Source organism: Ammodytes marinus (genome assembly GCF_949987685.1).
Source record: "Ammodytes marinus genome assembly, chromosome: 1".
Taxonomy (NCBI): domain Eukaryota; kingdom Metazoa; phylum Chordata; class Actinopteri; order Uranoscopiformes; family Ammodytidae; genus Ammodytes; species Ammodytes marinus.
This window is the reverse complement of record NC_137230.1, coordinates 22,558,581-22,572,573: the sequence shown is the minus strand read 5'-3', so window position 1 is coordinate 22,572,573 and position 13,993 is coordinate 22,558,581. Positions and strand designations below refer to the sequence as shown.

Sequence of the window (13,993 nt, the reverse complement as noted above, 5' to 3'; positions counted from 1 at the left end):
AGCCCAGGGAGCTTTTAGCTTCTGTTAGCGAATCATTTTGGTTAAACCACCAGGCAACAACCAATTTCCAGCTGTCTTGTGTTTCCAGTGAAAAGCAAAAAAATATACAATCCTCTGTCAGCAACAAACACAACTCCAACTGAAAGCTAATGTTGCTCTATGTTGACCAACTTTTTGCCAAGACATTTGACATATCAACTTCATTAGGTCATAATATGTAAATGTGTTTGTTGCGGAGACTTAAACTGGGCCAAAAAATTAAGGAATTGAACTGCCCCATGTTACTGAATACATTTTCATTAAATGTAAGGGGAATGATAATTCCACTGTGAATAAGTCTGCACTGGCTGCCAAATTTGAATTCTCTTCAGATTTCAAAGGCAGCGCTCCCAACATTCAAAGTGTTAACGTTTTCCAAAAGAAACATGTGGTCTGAGTCAAAAACAGGCTCTGTTGGCTCAGCGATGTTTTACCTGGGTTAAATAAAAACTTTAGAGCAGGCTGTTGTAAGTGTTGATAGTTGTTGCTATGGCTAAGTTGTTGCTATGGCAACACATACTCAAAATGTCAATGATAATGAAATCAATCGAGCCAACCCCAGCCAGCAGGAACACAGTGCTGCAATTGTTCAGAGTGTAAAAAACCATAAAGCAGTCATATAATGATTGAGGGGAGAGTGTGAAAGGAAATTATGGTGTGTGTGTATGTGTGTGTGTGTGTGTGATGTTCTTCTCACCATGCGTCATGGACCCCTGCCTGACCCAAAACCCGGAGAGGAACACGCACACCACCCAGGAACTCATCTCCAAACTTCATGTTGCTGGCGTTCCACAGATCCACCCTAAACATAAAGCAAAGGGGACAGTTCAGACATGGTGAGAAGTTCAGCACTGATGGCACGACACACACAGTCCTCAAAGCAACAACTAATACTGGCTCACCTCAGTGCCAGCTTGTCTACATCCTCTTCTTCAACATCAAAGTGGCGCTTTGTGTAGCTTAACGGCCGTGTCACCTAGAAAATGGAGACACGGTAAACATAAAAATCGTAAAGGAGACAATAAGTCGCAGTATCTATATCCCGAAAATAAACTGGGCTAGTGGAGCTGAAGCAGTTAGTGGATTCATCATTTTAGGCAATGGGTTCAGCTTCTCAAAAGTGAGGAGTTAAGGTTTTTACTTTGTCGTCTATGATGGTGAATTTAATATAATTTTTAAAATTTTTAACCGGGCCATGTAGATCTTATCTGAAAATATCACCTCTGACTCCAAAAAATAGGAATGTTGTTGTTTTGTTGAAATGAGTAGCTGTTTTGTTTTTAATGAGGCCAACATTAGCCTTGACCCAAATCAAAATCAAAGCTCCAACTAACTAGCAGATGGGAGTTATCGGCAGTCACAATGTGGCAGTAGTACAGGTTTGTAGCAAATACAACATAGAAATTGTAAAACAATAAAAGGACAACTACATAATGGATAGACATGCTAGTTGGCCTGTCTTTTGCATGTGGACCACTGTGCGTGACAGAGGGGGGTTGCAGGCAGAGAGCACCACAGGGTATGCCGAGTCCTGCTCATGTGGTTGTGGGGAATTCATGAAATGGTCTTGTCGGATAGAAATCAATGGGCCAGATTGTTTGGTTGGTTTGTCCGACTCAATCATACTCTTGTCCTGCTGTCTTGCAGTGCGGCAGCAGGGAGGCCAGGGGGAGGGTCCACACAAAAATGTCAGAAGAGTGAGGGGTTAATGGAGGGGGGAGGGGGTTAGCGGGTGTGTGTGAAAGGGAGTTTGTGTGTGTAGGAAAAATATCTCTAAATATAAACTCATGACTATGGATGAATGTAAACTGTGATGTGTTTTTAAAAAGACATTTAGTGAGAAAAAATGTGTTTGAAGGACTCATTCATTGCTACAAAACCTTAAATGAATTCAATAGACATATACAAGCCAATCAATTGCATGTGTTTGTATATTTGCAAATATTAGTGTTATATTTAGTAACTCAAAGATACTCTGAATAATTCAGAGATAAAAAAGAAACAGCAACCAAATTATGAATATGTATCACATTTAGATGAATTCAGTTTTTTTATGCTAGCTAGTTGTAGAACTTTAAGAGATAATTGGCTAACAGGGTTGTGTATTTTAACGTGTGTACTGCAGCTCATGATAATGATTACATTACAGCTTGTCCAGGTAAAATGTAAAGTTAAGTTAATATTGGAGCAGATGGACCTGAGGAGCATAGAAAAGGACAGCAGAAGGAAGGCAGCAAACACACAAAATATGTACTTTGTGTATGTATGTAAATAAGAAGAATCATTTGCGAGATTTAACAGAGAGACTTTGTGTCTCAAAGTGTTTTTTGTCAAAGTTTTTTTGTTGTTGTCTATGGACATGTTTTAGTATGCAAGTTTAAAACATGTTGCTGAATTGTTGCCTGTGGACAAATGTGCTCTTCTTTTATAGATATAATGTTTTAGCATTTTTTCTGAAAGGCAGATTCAAGACACCTTTAAGACCAGGTAAGGCTTTATTTGAAGATGAATTAGTTGAATGTCTGTTAAGACTTGTTAAGGATCTGTAGGTAGGAACCCTGCTTACCATCTCTCTAACTTTGACTCGTGTCCAACATGAAAACACATGCCTACAATGACAGACTAGATAATGTTAAACATCACACACCTCAAAATAGAAAATCTCGTCAAACTGTGGATTGTTTGTTTTCCTCTTCACTTTGGTCTTCTTGGCTTCTGACCTGAGAGAGGCAGAAAGGCAGGAGGAGATCAAACCACACGTTTCTCCAAAGTTTAACAAGAAATTAACAAAGTTCTGTTAGGGGGACCCATGAAATCTTCTTCAATCGTGTTGGAGATCTGACCTTGAAGGTCCCAGTAAGGAGACAGCAGCGTAGGGATCACATTGGCCATTGACGATCGGAAGACCTTGGCACTCCAACACTCTGTAGAAACACACACACACACACACACACACACACACACACACACACACACACACACACACAGACCGTTAATGAATAAGCACATCAATGTGCATACACACACACACACACACACACACACACACACACACACACACACACACACACACACACACACACACACACACACACACACACACACACACACCTGTAACACATTAACTTGATGCTAGTTTTAATGCACCATTAACACTGTGTGATTTTATCCAGTGCTCTTGTGCTACTGCTTCTCCTTAGTGGCTAGATTTCAAGGGTCGCAAGTAAAAATTTAAATAAAAACTAGTATTGACAAAATATTTTCCTTAAAAATAGCAAGGTATTTTACTAAGCTAACTTAACTTTAATTTACTAAATAAGCAGGCGCTAGCTTGGCTTTGGGAAAAAGGCAGCAGAAAGAAAAAGGAACAATGATGAATGCTAAACGCCAGAGGAAGCACTAAACAATCTGGATATACTCTCAGGGGACTCCTAAATCTCTATTAAGCTATATATTATCACTTAATCAAATGACTAATGTGAAAGGGTCCCCAGTGCTGCCAACACCACCTGGAATTGACACCCCAATCCTACACCTCTGCAAAGCTTTTAGCTTAGTCGGCCCACACACACACACACACACACACACACACACACACACACACACACACACACAGAATAAGTCTTGCTGCTCCCATCTATCCTTCTATGCACACTATAAAAGAATAGGAAGCCGTTTCTAGTGAAGAGGATAAGTTGAGGATTTGCAACCTGCCCAGCATGAAACAGCAGATTAGACATTTAAACATCTATCAGCTTGAGATGCATATTTCCTTAAAGGGAACTCAATTCTGTCAAAAATTATAAAAACCTATTAAATAAATACAACGACGGAAGACTTCAAATTGAAATGACTAAAAAGTTCCTTCTTTCTAAATAGTTTTTCTTCACAACAACAACAAACACAGTTTTAACTAATATCATTAACAAGCGCACTAGGCTTTGCCAATACACAAAGCCAGCAGGGAGCCTCTGAAACTTGAAAAGCTAAATTAAATAGAGCCATGAATAACGTTATTAAATACGACTGTGCTTTTCCTGCTACATGGCAGAATGTCTGCTGTTTAAAAGGGTCTATTTACTGTAACTTTACATATCTGTATGAGTATACAAAAGATCAATTAGCATATATGAATATCAAGCAGACTGTATGAATGATGCTTTAACAGATAATGGGATCATGTCTAATACTGAGTTCTTACTTTAATTGAATATTTTCTATATAACGCAAAAATGTTTATTCCATAATAATGTATAATATGCTTTTAATGTGACATAGGGGTCTTCAAATTGTGTATGTAGTACAAAGTATGCCAAAGAAAACATTAAATTCCCATATATTGTTGTTTGATAAAGCACTCTCTATCCATCTATCCATCCATCCTGCGTTAACGGCTGGCTGCAATGACATCATGCTGTAAGGGGATTAGCACCCGAACAGGACAGGACACCCTGCGGGACCAATCACGTCCTGTGCATCATGGTGATGCACCACTACTCACAACGCATGATAAATTACACAGCAAACCCCCAGCTGAACTGACACACATGCAACAGCTTGCGCTATCAGGCTGACTGACACACACACACACACACACACACACACACACACACACACACACACACACACACACACACACACACACACACACACACAGGTTGGTAATAGGGAATATATGGAGAGGCCTGGGTTAAGCATCACTAATGCCAGAGCGCTTCCTGTCCAATAAGCTTGTTTATATAACCCTTGCTCGGCCCAGCTCTCTCTCTCTCTCTCATCACCACTTTCACATGCCAGACAGTGGTGGTGAGGCAGACTTATTTGTTTTAGTCGGCATTACTCATATTGGGTTAATGTGGTTCTTCTCTGCGCCCACGTATCCTGTCAAAAACAATTCAACTCAAAAAAGAGGGAAAGGAATTGCATTACAGTGCCAAAACCACACACGCAAAAGCGGATGTGATCATGAGTCTGTGCCATTGACTGGTGCAGTATTCCAAGTAGGGTGAAATAAAAATGTTAGATTAAATGTGAACAGGGGTTTTCTTCTTGAGCATGTTCCAGAAGGTGAACAATGCTTACTTGTTTTCAGGTGTAAATCCTGTTATTGCACAACCAACTGCATTTTCTTCTGACGGCATTTTCTACTGGAGGAAGAAGATTTTAGATATTGGACTTTTTTCATTTATAAGTGACAATACCACAATGTACAAATACTCAATTACATAGTTAGAAACTTATATTACAAATATTATTTAAAGAGGAACGTAAGGAATCCTACTGCATATGTGAACAAAGTTGAATCAAGCTGGTTTGAAAGTTTGGAAATTAAAGAAATCAGGAGGTTGTGAAGGAATAAAAAGTGATCCCTGCCTCTTTTCACATCTCTGCATGAGGCTCTGCTATTTCCAGCAAAAAAAGAGCAAAATATCCTTTGTATTATTTTTTTATTATTTTTTGTTGCTGTTGCGCTCTATCTGTGTTATCTGTGCGCGTTCCTATTATCCACATGTATTTTAATGTACAGGCAAGCACACTCTGTCTACATGCAATGATAAAAACCATTTCCTTGCCTTGAAATAAAGAGGTGTGAATATCTCGATCTCTTTCAGTCATTTGGTTTGATCTTTAAATCTGAATGGAGGCATCCTTGTCTCCTTGTCCCTCGTACATGTGGTTGCTCTAAGCTCCTTACCCACAATGTGCTCTTGGAACCCTACCACTCTGGCACATTACAGGATGTTTACTGGCCAATGATATAGAAGAAGAGCTGGAGAGCAAACTAGCACACACGCATTCACAAAGAATAATCCATCCACAAGCATATCATTGATCCCCTGCAAACAATGAAGTTCACTTACCACACGAGTGTACAACAATCCCATTTTAGACACACACACCAACACACACACACACACACACACACACACACACACACACACACACACACACACACACACACACACACACACACACACACACACACACACACACACAAAAGCATCTATTTCTTCATAAACAGATTTTTTCTGTACAAGAAGCTCTAACCCCCAACAATCCACCAGTCAATTACAAACAGCAACAAGCCACACTGCTTGAAACATAGCACCCTAAAAACATCCAATATGGAGCTTAAAATTAAAATTGCATCCATGTTCACTATTTCCTTGGAATGACGATGTTGACATGCTGATGTTTAGCAGGAACAATGTTCACCATGTTCATCATCGTTAGTTTAAGTTGTTAGCACCCTAATTAGCCCATTAGAACAGAACACAAAGTGATGATGATGGGAATGAAATTTGCTTATCTAAACAAAGTGGAATCATGGCCTGATGGTGGCGCAAGATGGAAAAGTCATGGGTTCACAAAATTCATCTGGATTTATCCTCGGAGGATAACGGCTACCCAGGGGGCAAAGTGATTTTATGGACATGGAGCGTTGTAAAAGGTTTTTCACCAAAAATGACATCTAGGACCTTCCACGATCACAACCTGGGTGGACAACCTGGTCAACTAGCTGCTGGAAAGCTACAGCGGGCCGACATAGCAAATCAGAACCACTGTTTAAGTGAATGGGTCTGGGCTAATGGGGAATTTTTTGAACTTATAGATATCATTATGAAACTTTGCCAGTTGATTACTGACATTAAAACAAAAACTTTTTGTATTACAGTATTTTCCAAAATGTTTAAATAAATATGAAAAATCATCAATATCTTACTAATGATGCGTAAATTTGCATATCTGCAAAGCCCCAAAATCTAGATGTTGGAAGAAAACAAAGTCAATTTGTTTTTAAATTTTGAAAACAAAACAAGTGTCCAACTGCCTGAAGCCTTTCCTAATCACAGTTCAAATTTGATCAATAACCCATAGAAAATATATTTTTTACACAGTTACATTTCATGTGCCATGGACCAAAAGTGTCCTTTTGGAGTCTCCAGCTGGTATTTTAGGAAACGGCTAGACATTCCCTAAACAGTGTAAAAAGTTCATTTTCTATGGGTTATTTATCAAATTTGAACTGTGATTAGAAAAAGCTTCAGGACACTTGTTTTGGGGCTTTGCAGATTTGCAAATGTACGCATCATTAGTAAGATATTGATGATTTTTCATATTTATTCAAACATTTTGGAAAATACTGTAATACAAAAAGTTGTTGTTTTAATGTCAGTAATCAACTTGCAAAGTTTCATAATTATATCTATAAGTTTAAAAAATTCCCTATTAGCCCACCCCCATTCGCTTAAATAGTGGTTCTGATTTGCTCTATGTCGGCCCCTTGTAGCAGCTAGTTGACCAGGTTGTCCCCCCAGGTTGTGATCGTGGAAGGTCCTGGATATCATTTCTGGTGAACAACCTTTTACAACGCTCCATGTCTGTTTTAAAAAAAAAGGGGGTTTTGCCCCCTAGGTAGGATGTCAAAATGTGATTGGGCTTCCATACAATGATTTCTTTAGACATTGCGTCACTGCCATAGTGGCTGAAAAGATGGGGGTTATTGTTGTTAATCATTAGTATGTGTCTGAGAGTGTCTGTGCTTTTTTCTAGTCTCACCGTGTGGCTAGTTTGTGGTTGATGGCTCCGCTGTCTGTGATGACTTCACTCAGACGCAGCTCCAGGTGCACTTTTCCCTGCAGAACACAAACACAAAAACAAATAGACATTTTGTTTTTATGCGCAGGCTTTCAAATGTAAGTTCTGCTGAGTACTTGTTAACACTTTAGGGCCAGTATAATAACACTGCGAGAAAACCATGTTCTGATTTATTTTTCTGTATGCCTAATACCGCTGTTACAGACACATTTCTGCTGAATCTGACAACAATGTCCAACTTAATCCCATCTTAAAACGTCGGCTTTTCAAACCTCTTTTAGGATCGCTGACAATACATCTCTCTGCCAGTGAATAATCCACCAGGTACATCCACAGGTCTAAACATGTAGGCCTAATCTAGTTTTCTGAAAACATATTATTCACCACACATAGAGATGACAGGATTTTCACAGGACAGTGTGGAGTCCAATATCTCATTTCCAGCATATAAACTCTCTCAGCTCACTAAAAACATAGTGAGAAACCAATCACATTTTTACTCCTATCACATGTCTATACTGTATAAGGCTGGATATGGTGGCAGACAGTTTTCAGAAAAGGCCTGATCCATATATGGTCAGCCTGAGCCAAAAATACATGAACAAACAATAATTAATTCCTCCTACAAAACCAAAATACACAAACATAAAAAAGAGGCATTCCTCCACCAACAGAGACACTGCATTAAAATAGCTGGGAGCCTGAAGTTATTTTTCCTTGTGAAGTGATTGGATTAATGACTTAATGACAGTGTAGTGCTGCAGCTGTCTAGGAAAAAAAGCTCCATTAATTAGCAGCATCACTCAGTATGCAAACTCACAGGCGTTGCTCTCTCGAACAAACACACACACTTACACATGTGCACACAGGCCAAACAATGTGTCCTCTATTGAAACGACAAGAGAGACACTCTATCTTCCTACTTCATTTGATCCATCTCCCTTGCTTTCTCTCTTTTCTCCCGTTCTCTCACACATCCTTCCTCTCCCCGGCTCCTCGGATGAATGTGTCTCTGTTTCAGATCCCTGCTCCAGGGCTGCACACACCCATCTGTCTGCAGATGTTACTGTTCGCTGTGTGTCTGACTGTCGGTTGTGTGTGTGTGTGTGTGTGTGTGTGTGTGTGTGTGTGTGTGTGTGTGTGTGTGTGTGTGTGTGTGTGTGTGTGTGTGTGTGTGTGTGTGTGGTACTATGTGCTTGGTGTGTGCGTTCTTGTCTGTTTGTGCATGCGTGTGGGAGAGTGATTCTGCGGAATACTGAAAAGTAAAAAATGCTTTTATAGAATAAGTCGGAAAACACTGCAAGATCTCCAAAGGATTCCAGAAGTAACATATTCATCCATGGCTAGGTAAATAAAGAATAGATAAAGCTAGCTTTCCTTTTTCTTTAGGATATTTCCCAAACTTTTTAATCTTGTTTACAACTTGCTGAATATATCCCAATAGGAGGTGGCTAATTGCTTGGCAAAAAGCTAATAAATGAACGTTTAAATGCTTCCATGAACTGAGCAGACTGTCCTCCAGTAACTATGTGACCCACACACTCTCACATTTGAGTTGTTCATAATGGTGAGACTAATGTTTGGCGGCATCTTTTTTGTTTCGCAGTATTTCAGCAACATTGACAATGTAAAAAAAAACGGCACCTTTGACCTCCGGGGGACAAAATAAAGGATTAATAACAAAAAGTTAAATAAAATGAAAACATAAACAATGGACTTTTCAGTCTGTCTGAGACTGTCTCTAAATTCCAGACAATAATGGGAGTGATTTGCTTTGATCTGCGTTGACCTTCCATCGTACCATAACTGTGTGAACCCACTCCTCTTGCATTCGGTCATATCATGTTATTATTCCCAACAGCAAATTGAGAACACAACCTGTGACCGAAACGCAAATTTGACCATCTGTCACATTCACAGCTGTCATTTGTTTAAAACAGAGAGAGTGAGTGTGGAACAAAAAATAGTGATTTTGGTCCAAGCTGTGTTTTTATCATCTGACCAGCTGATCACAAGATGAGCTGCAATGGAGGCTGGTGAGTGTACACGGAGAGCTAGGTGACTTTGACCCCGCAGGCTCTGATGTTTCAGGTGTACACACACTGTGTTTGTTTGGGTTTTGCCCTGCTGTAAACATCCAGACACAGACAGAAGCCATCTATGCGTGTACTGTATGAAGGGTCATTCAAATGTCATTTTTTAAATCATTATTAAAGGAATATCACCATGTTTTTTCTGCAGTTATCCTTTTTTTTCTTGAAGAATAAGAAGCCACACTTCTTAGATGTTTAGCAGCACCTGTAACTGTAGCATAACAAGATCATTAAGTGCTGAGTTAAACTAAGTAACCTAACTCTTGATTTTCCCTATATCCAAAGTTTGCTTGGTTCCCTTTGTCACTCTGTCACTGAGGCAACTGTTCAGAGTTAACAGTTTAAAATGCGTGATTGTGTGAACGTGTGTGTGTGTGTGTGTCTGTATGTGTGTGTGTGTGTTTGTGTTTTCTCTTTGTACTGACCTGCACCTCTGAGTCAGCGCTGACAGGTTGTAGCTGAAACCAGGTGTCTTTGCCGTGATATTTCTGCAGGTCCTCTTTCTTCACTGCAACCTTGCCTACACACACACACAGACACACACACACACACACACACACACACACACACACACACACACACACACACACACACACACACACACACACACACACACACACACAGACACAAACACACACACACAGACACACAGACAGACACACACACACACACACACACACGCACACACACACATACACACAAACACGACAAGACAAGACAAGACAGGGACAAATGAACTTGAAAACATTAATCACTTTACCAAAAAAGCTAATATGCCAACAACAACAAACACGTGCTCACATGCCATCTCACATACTGCAAACCCACACGCCAATCGTATTTTGGTTTTTAATACACATAGACACCAGGTGCAGAAATACCCACAAAGTGCACGGTCAGTGACCTGAAAATGACTCTGTGATTTCTAACCCTGAAACTAACAAGTTAACATTTCTGTTTTCAACACCTATCCGCCCACACACACACACACACACACACACACACACACACACACACACACACACACACACACACACACACACGCACACAAACACACACACGGCAGTGATAGTCTTGTTGATACAAATCACACCCTGAGAAAGGCTTTTCAGTTTGTGGTCGGTGGTCACACGCACACAAATACAAAAACCACCCATTTGTACACTGACACACCCAATAACACTGATATAAAACATCCGCCCACACAGAAACACTATACACACCATTTGGTGCTAAAATTGTAAGTAAGATCACACTGTACCAGACTACCCTTAAAGGAATATTTAAATTTTTGTGAAATTTACTCATTCCCCTTCTTGCTGAGTTAAAGGTGTAGTCAGCGATTCTGGAAAACAGTTGTCTGTACCCGATCCACAGAAAGTCTGTATTACTGCCGTGCACATGCTTCATGATAAAAAACAATATTTAAAGGAGGTCTGTGTTATGGGCTTTTGGATGGGTTTATAACAGATGGACGGCTGTCTACTCACCGATACTGGAGTCCCTCCTGAAGACGTCCCTGTCAAAGATGTAGAAGGAGAGGTGTCTGAAGCTACGTGGAATCTCGCAGTAGAAGTCCTCCCCATAGAACGGACTGCAGGTAACATGAGACACAAAGCAATCTGTCAATAAACCCTCCTGTCGTTTGACATGTCTTGAGTTGTTTTAAAATGAGAAGAAGGCATGTTGTGAATGGAAAAAAAAACTCTTGTGTAAAAAAGTGGCAGATTGTGTAAACATTTTTTTTTTAAATGTATGAGATATTTTCACATAATTGCGAGATATAGTCTGTAATTGCTTTGGTAAATTCAATTTGCTAACATACAAATGTGCCTTGGAGGCCTTTTATGAAACATGCTGTTGATTGTGGTTGTACTGCAGTGCCTGTGGTTCTTAATAAGCTCTGGATAACACTGTATTTACAGACAGACAGTAATGGAACCAATCAGTTATTTGTAATAAAAAATTATTTTAATCAGTCATTTGTTCATTCATAATTTCCATTTTGAGAAATTGAATGTGACATGTCTTAAAGAAGCAGCACACTGAACATATGAATCAGGCTGGCACTACAATGGCTAGATACGGGCAGTATCTATTGAATAAATATGTGGAATTTTGTTTTAAATTATATAATGTGCATTTTCAACTGTTTTATTTTGCACATTGTTTTATTGAGTTTTTTTTTCGTGGTTCCTGTCTCTACAAATTGTATAACAGGGAGATGTCCTGTCGAGCCATTTTTGCCTTTTCAGCTTGCTACTCTGTGCTGTTGCTACTAGAAAGACATCATTTCAATCAGCAGTCCGAGTCACATATGGACGCTTAGGGCCACATCCACTAAGAATAGATCGTACAATGTACGCGGTATTAGCTTTTCTGAAATTCTTCGAAGTATTCAATACAATAGTATCAATATTACTGTATGAATTAATATATAAACTTTTTCTGCTTCTGTGCTATTTGCTGTTGTCTGACTGTGTCTTGGTTGTTTTAAAAAGACTGTTCATGTGCACCTTAAAGCAAACATCACAAAAAAAAAAAAAAACTTTCATCATTCTGGCCCAAAGATCGTTAATGTTGTCTATAAATCACATGTGCAGAGTTAGACATTACAATAAAGACCACATGTATTAGCACGTTGCCATGAATTATGTGGTGTTGTTTGCCCACAATGACAAACCTAAGTGAACCCGCTGCAATGAGAATTTTGTGCGCCAAGCCCTCATGGCCGCTGCTGACAATTACTGAACTTCCTCTGTCTCTCAGAAGACTGAACAATCCTAAAACTACAGGATCCTAAGATAAATGTTATTCACTTTAGTCAGTTCTGACTTTTCTGTGTGCAGGAGGGATCTAGCTGGTTTTCTTTGCTGGCCGAGCAAAACGAAGAAAAATGACCCAAATCTCCAGGCCTCGTGAAGTCAGAGTGGAAGGTATTCAGCCGTCACTAATCTTTAAGTAACACTGTGATGCAATATACAGCATCTGCGAAAGCACCTGAGTGAAAAAATGCCATGTATTTTTAATGCTTTAGGCTGAATATTAAATGTTAAAATCTCACATAAATTATACATTTAGTATAGTGCAACTTAACTACGGTATCTAAATATTTTCTCTCTGCCTTGATATGTGATATTTCCACTATTGAGACCTTACTATGCTTTATTTTTAATAACGCACACTGATAATAAAAAGTCTGTTGTGGCCAAAACATTTGCAAAATGTGCATATATATTTTAGAAAATGTAACTAAATTCATGACAGGGCCCAAGCTGATGAAGAGAAGATTCAGCATATCAAAACAGGAATCTGTATATTCTGTATGAGTTAAGTTAGACATTTTTGGACAGGGAACGGAAAAGAGCTGGAACAGGGCAGACGTACCAAAGTGACTTCTCGATGATCTTGGTCCTGAACACCTCTTCCTGGTCCAGGTTGACGGTGCAGTAACAGTCCCTCATCTTGTTTGGCCCCGGGTACGGAGGGATGTTCTTTGCTTCTCCTGCACAAAGAGCAGGAAGGAGAGGGAGAGTGAGCCTTTTATTATTCAGGAAGGCTGTTGTCAGCAATGACATTGTGTTTATTCAGGCACACTAGTGCTTTAAGTCATTACTTATTAAGGAACGCCGAAAGCACACAAAAGTTTAAAAAGAAAAATAGCATTATGTAAGCTTACACCTGTTTTTAGATGTGAATAGTCTGACAGCGTGCATAATGAGCTTAGCTCTCAGTCGTACTCTCAGAGATGGTTCCAAAAAGATTACATCCATGTGTGTGTGTGTGTGTGTGTGTGTGTGTGTGCAGTCTGTGTGTGTGCAGTGTGTGTGTGGGTGTGTGCCCTCTGTCAGATCCGTGAATGAAAAAATCTGTGTGGGACATTTCCTGAATCCTGCTGAAGCTCAATCGGTTCATCAAACATGTGTGACAGATAGCACTCCCTTTCACAAGAATGTAGTCCAACCACCCACCGAGATGCACGCACGCACGCGCACACACACACACACACACACACACACACACACAAACACAGGTGGTGCTGCAGTCCATCAGGAGCAATACATTCCCCTTTATGAAGCCATGGATCCACATTAGTCAGTCCTCTGCTACTTATTCTGTTTCCCTTCGCCCGGGGGACCAGCAGGACTTGGCGGTCTATGGTTACATGTGTGTGTTAGTCCAACGTTGTCATTGTTTTCTCCAACAGCGCTCCATTATCTGCACAGGAATCTGATGCTGCCGTTCAGCCACAACACGCTGAG

General features: G+C 39.9%; 1 protein-coding gene across 1 annotated transcript in view; it reads right to left on the bottom strand.

Moving 5' to 3' along the window:
* The window catches only part of rasa3 (RAS p21 protein activator 3), a 37,653-nt gene that overhangs the window by 9,421 nt on the left and 14,239 nt on the right, over positions 1-13,993 (bottom strand). Inside the window, exons 2-9 of the mRNA XM_080025112.1 lie at positions 13,119-13,236; positions 11,222-11,325; positions 10,157-10,251; positions 7,600-7,676; positions 2,883-2,963; positions 2,687-2,759; positions 942-1,015; positions 737-841 (exon numbers count right to left, since the gene is read on the bottom strand). Coding sequence (XP_079881238.1) covers positions 737-841; positions 942-1,015; positions 2,687-2,759; positions 2,883-2,963; positions 7,600-7,676; positions 10,157-10,251; positions 11,222-11,325; positions 13,119-13,236 — 727 coding nt within the window. The remainder of the gene's footprint in view (positions 1-736; positions 842-941; positions 1,016-2,686; positions 2,760-2,882; positions 2,964-7,599; positions 7,677-10,156; positions 10,252-11,221; positions 11,326-13,118; positions 13,237-13,993) is intronic.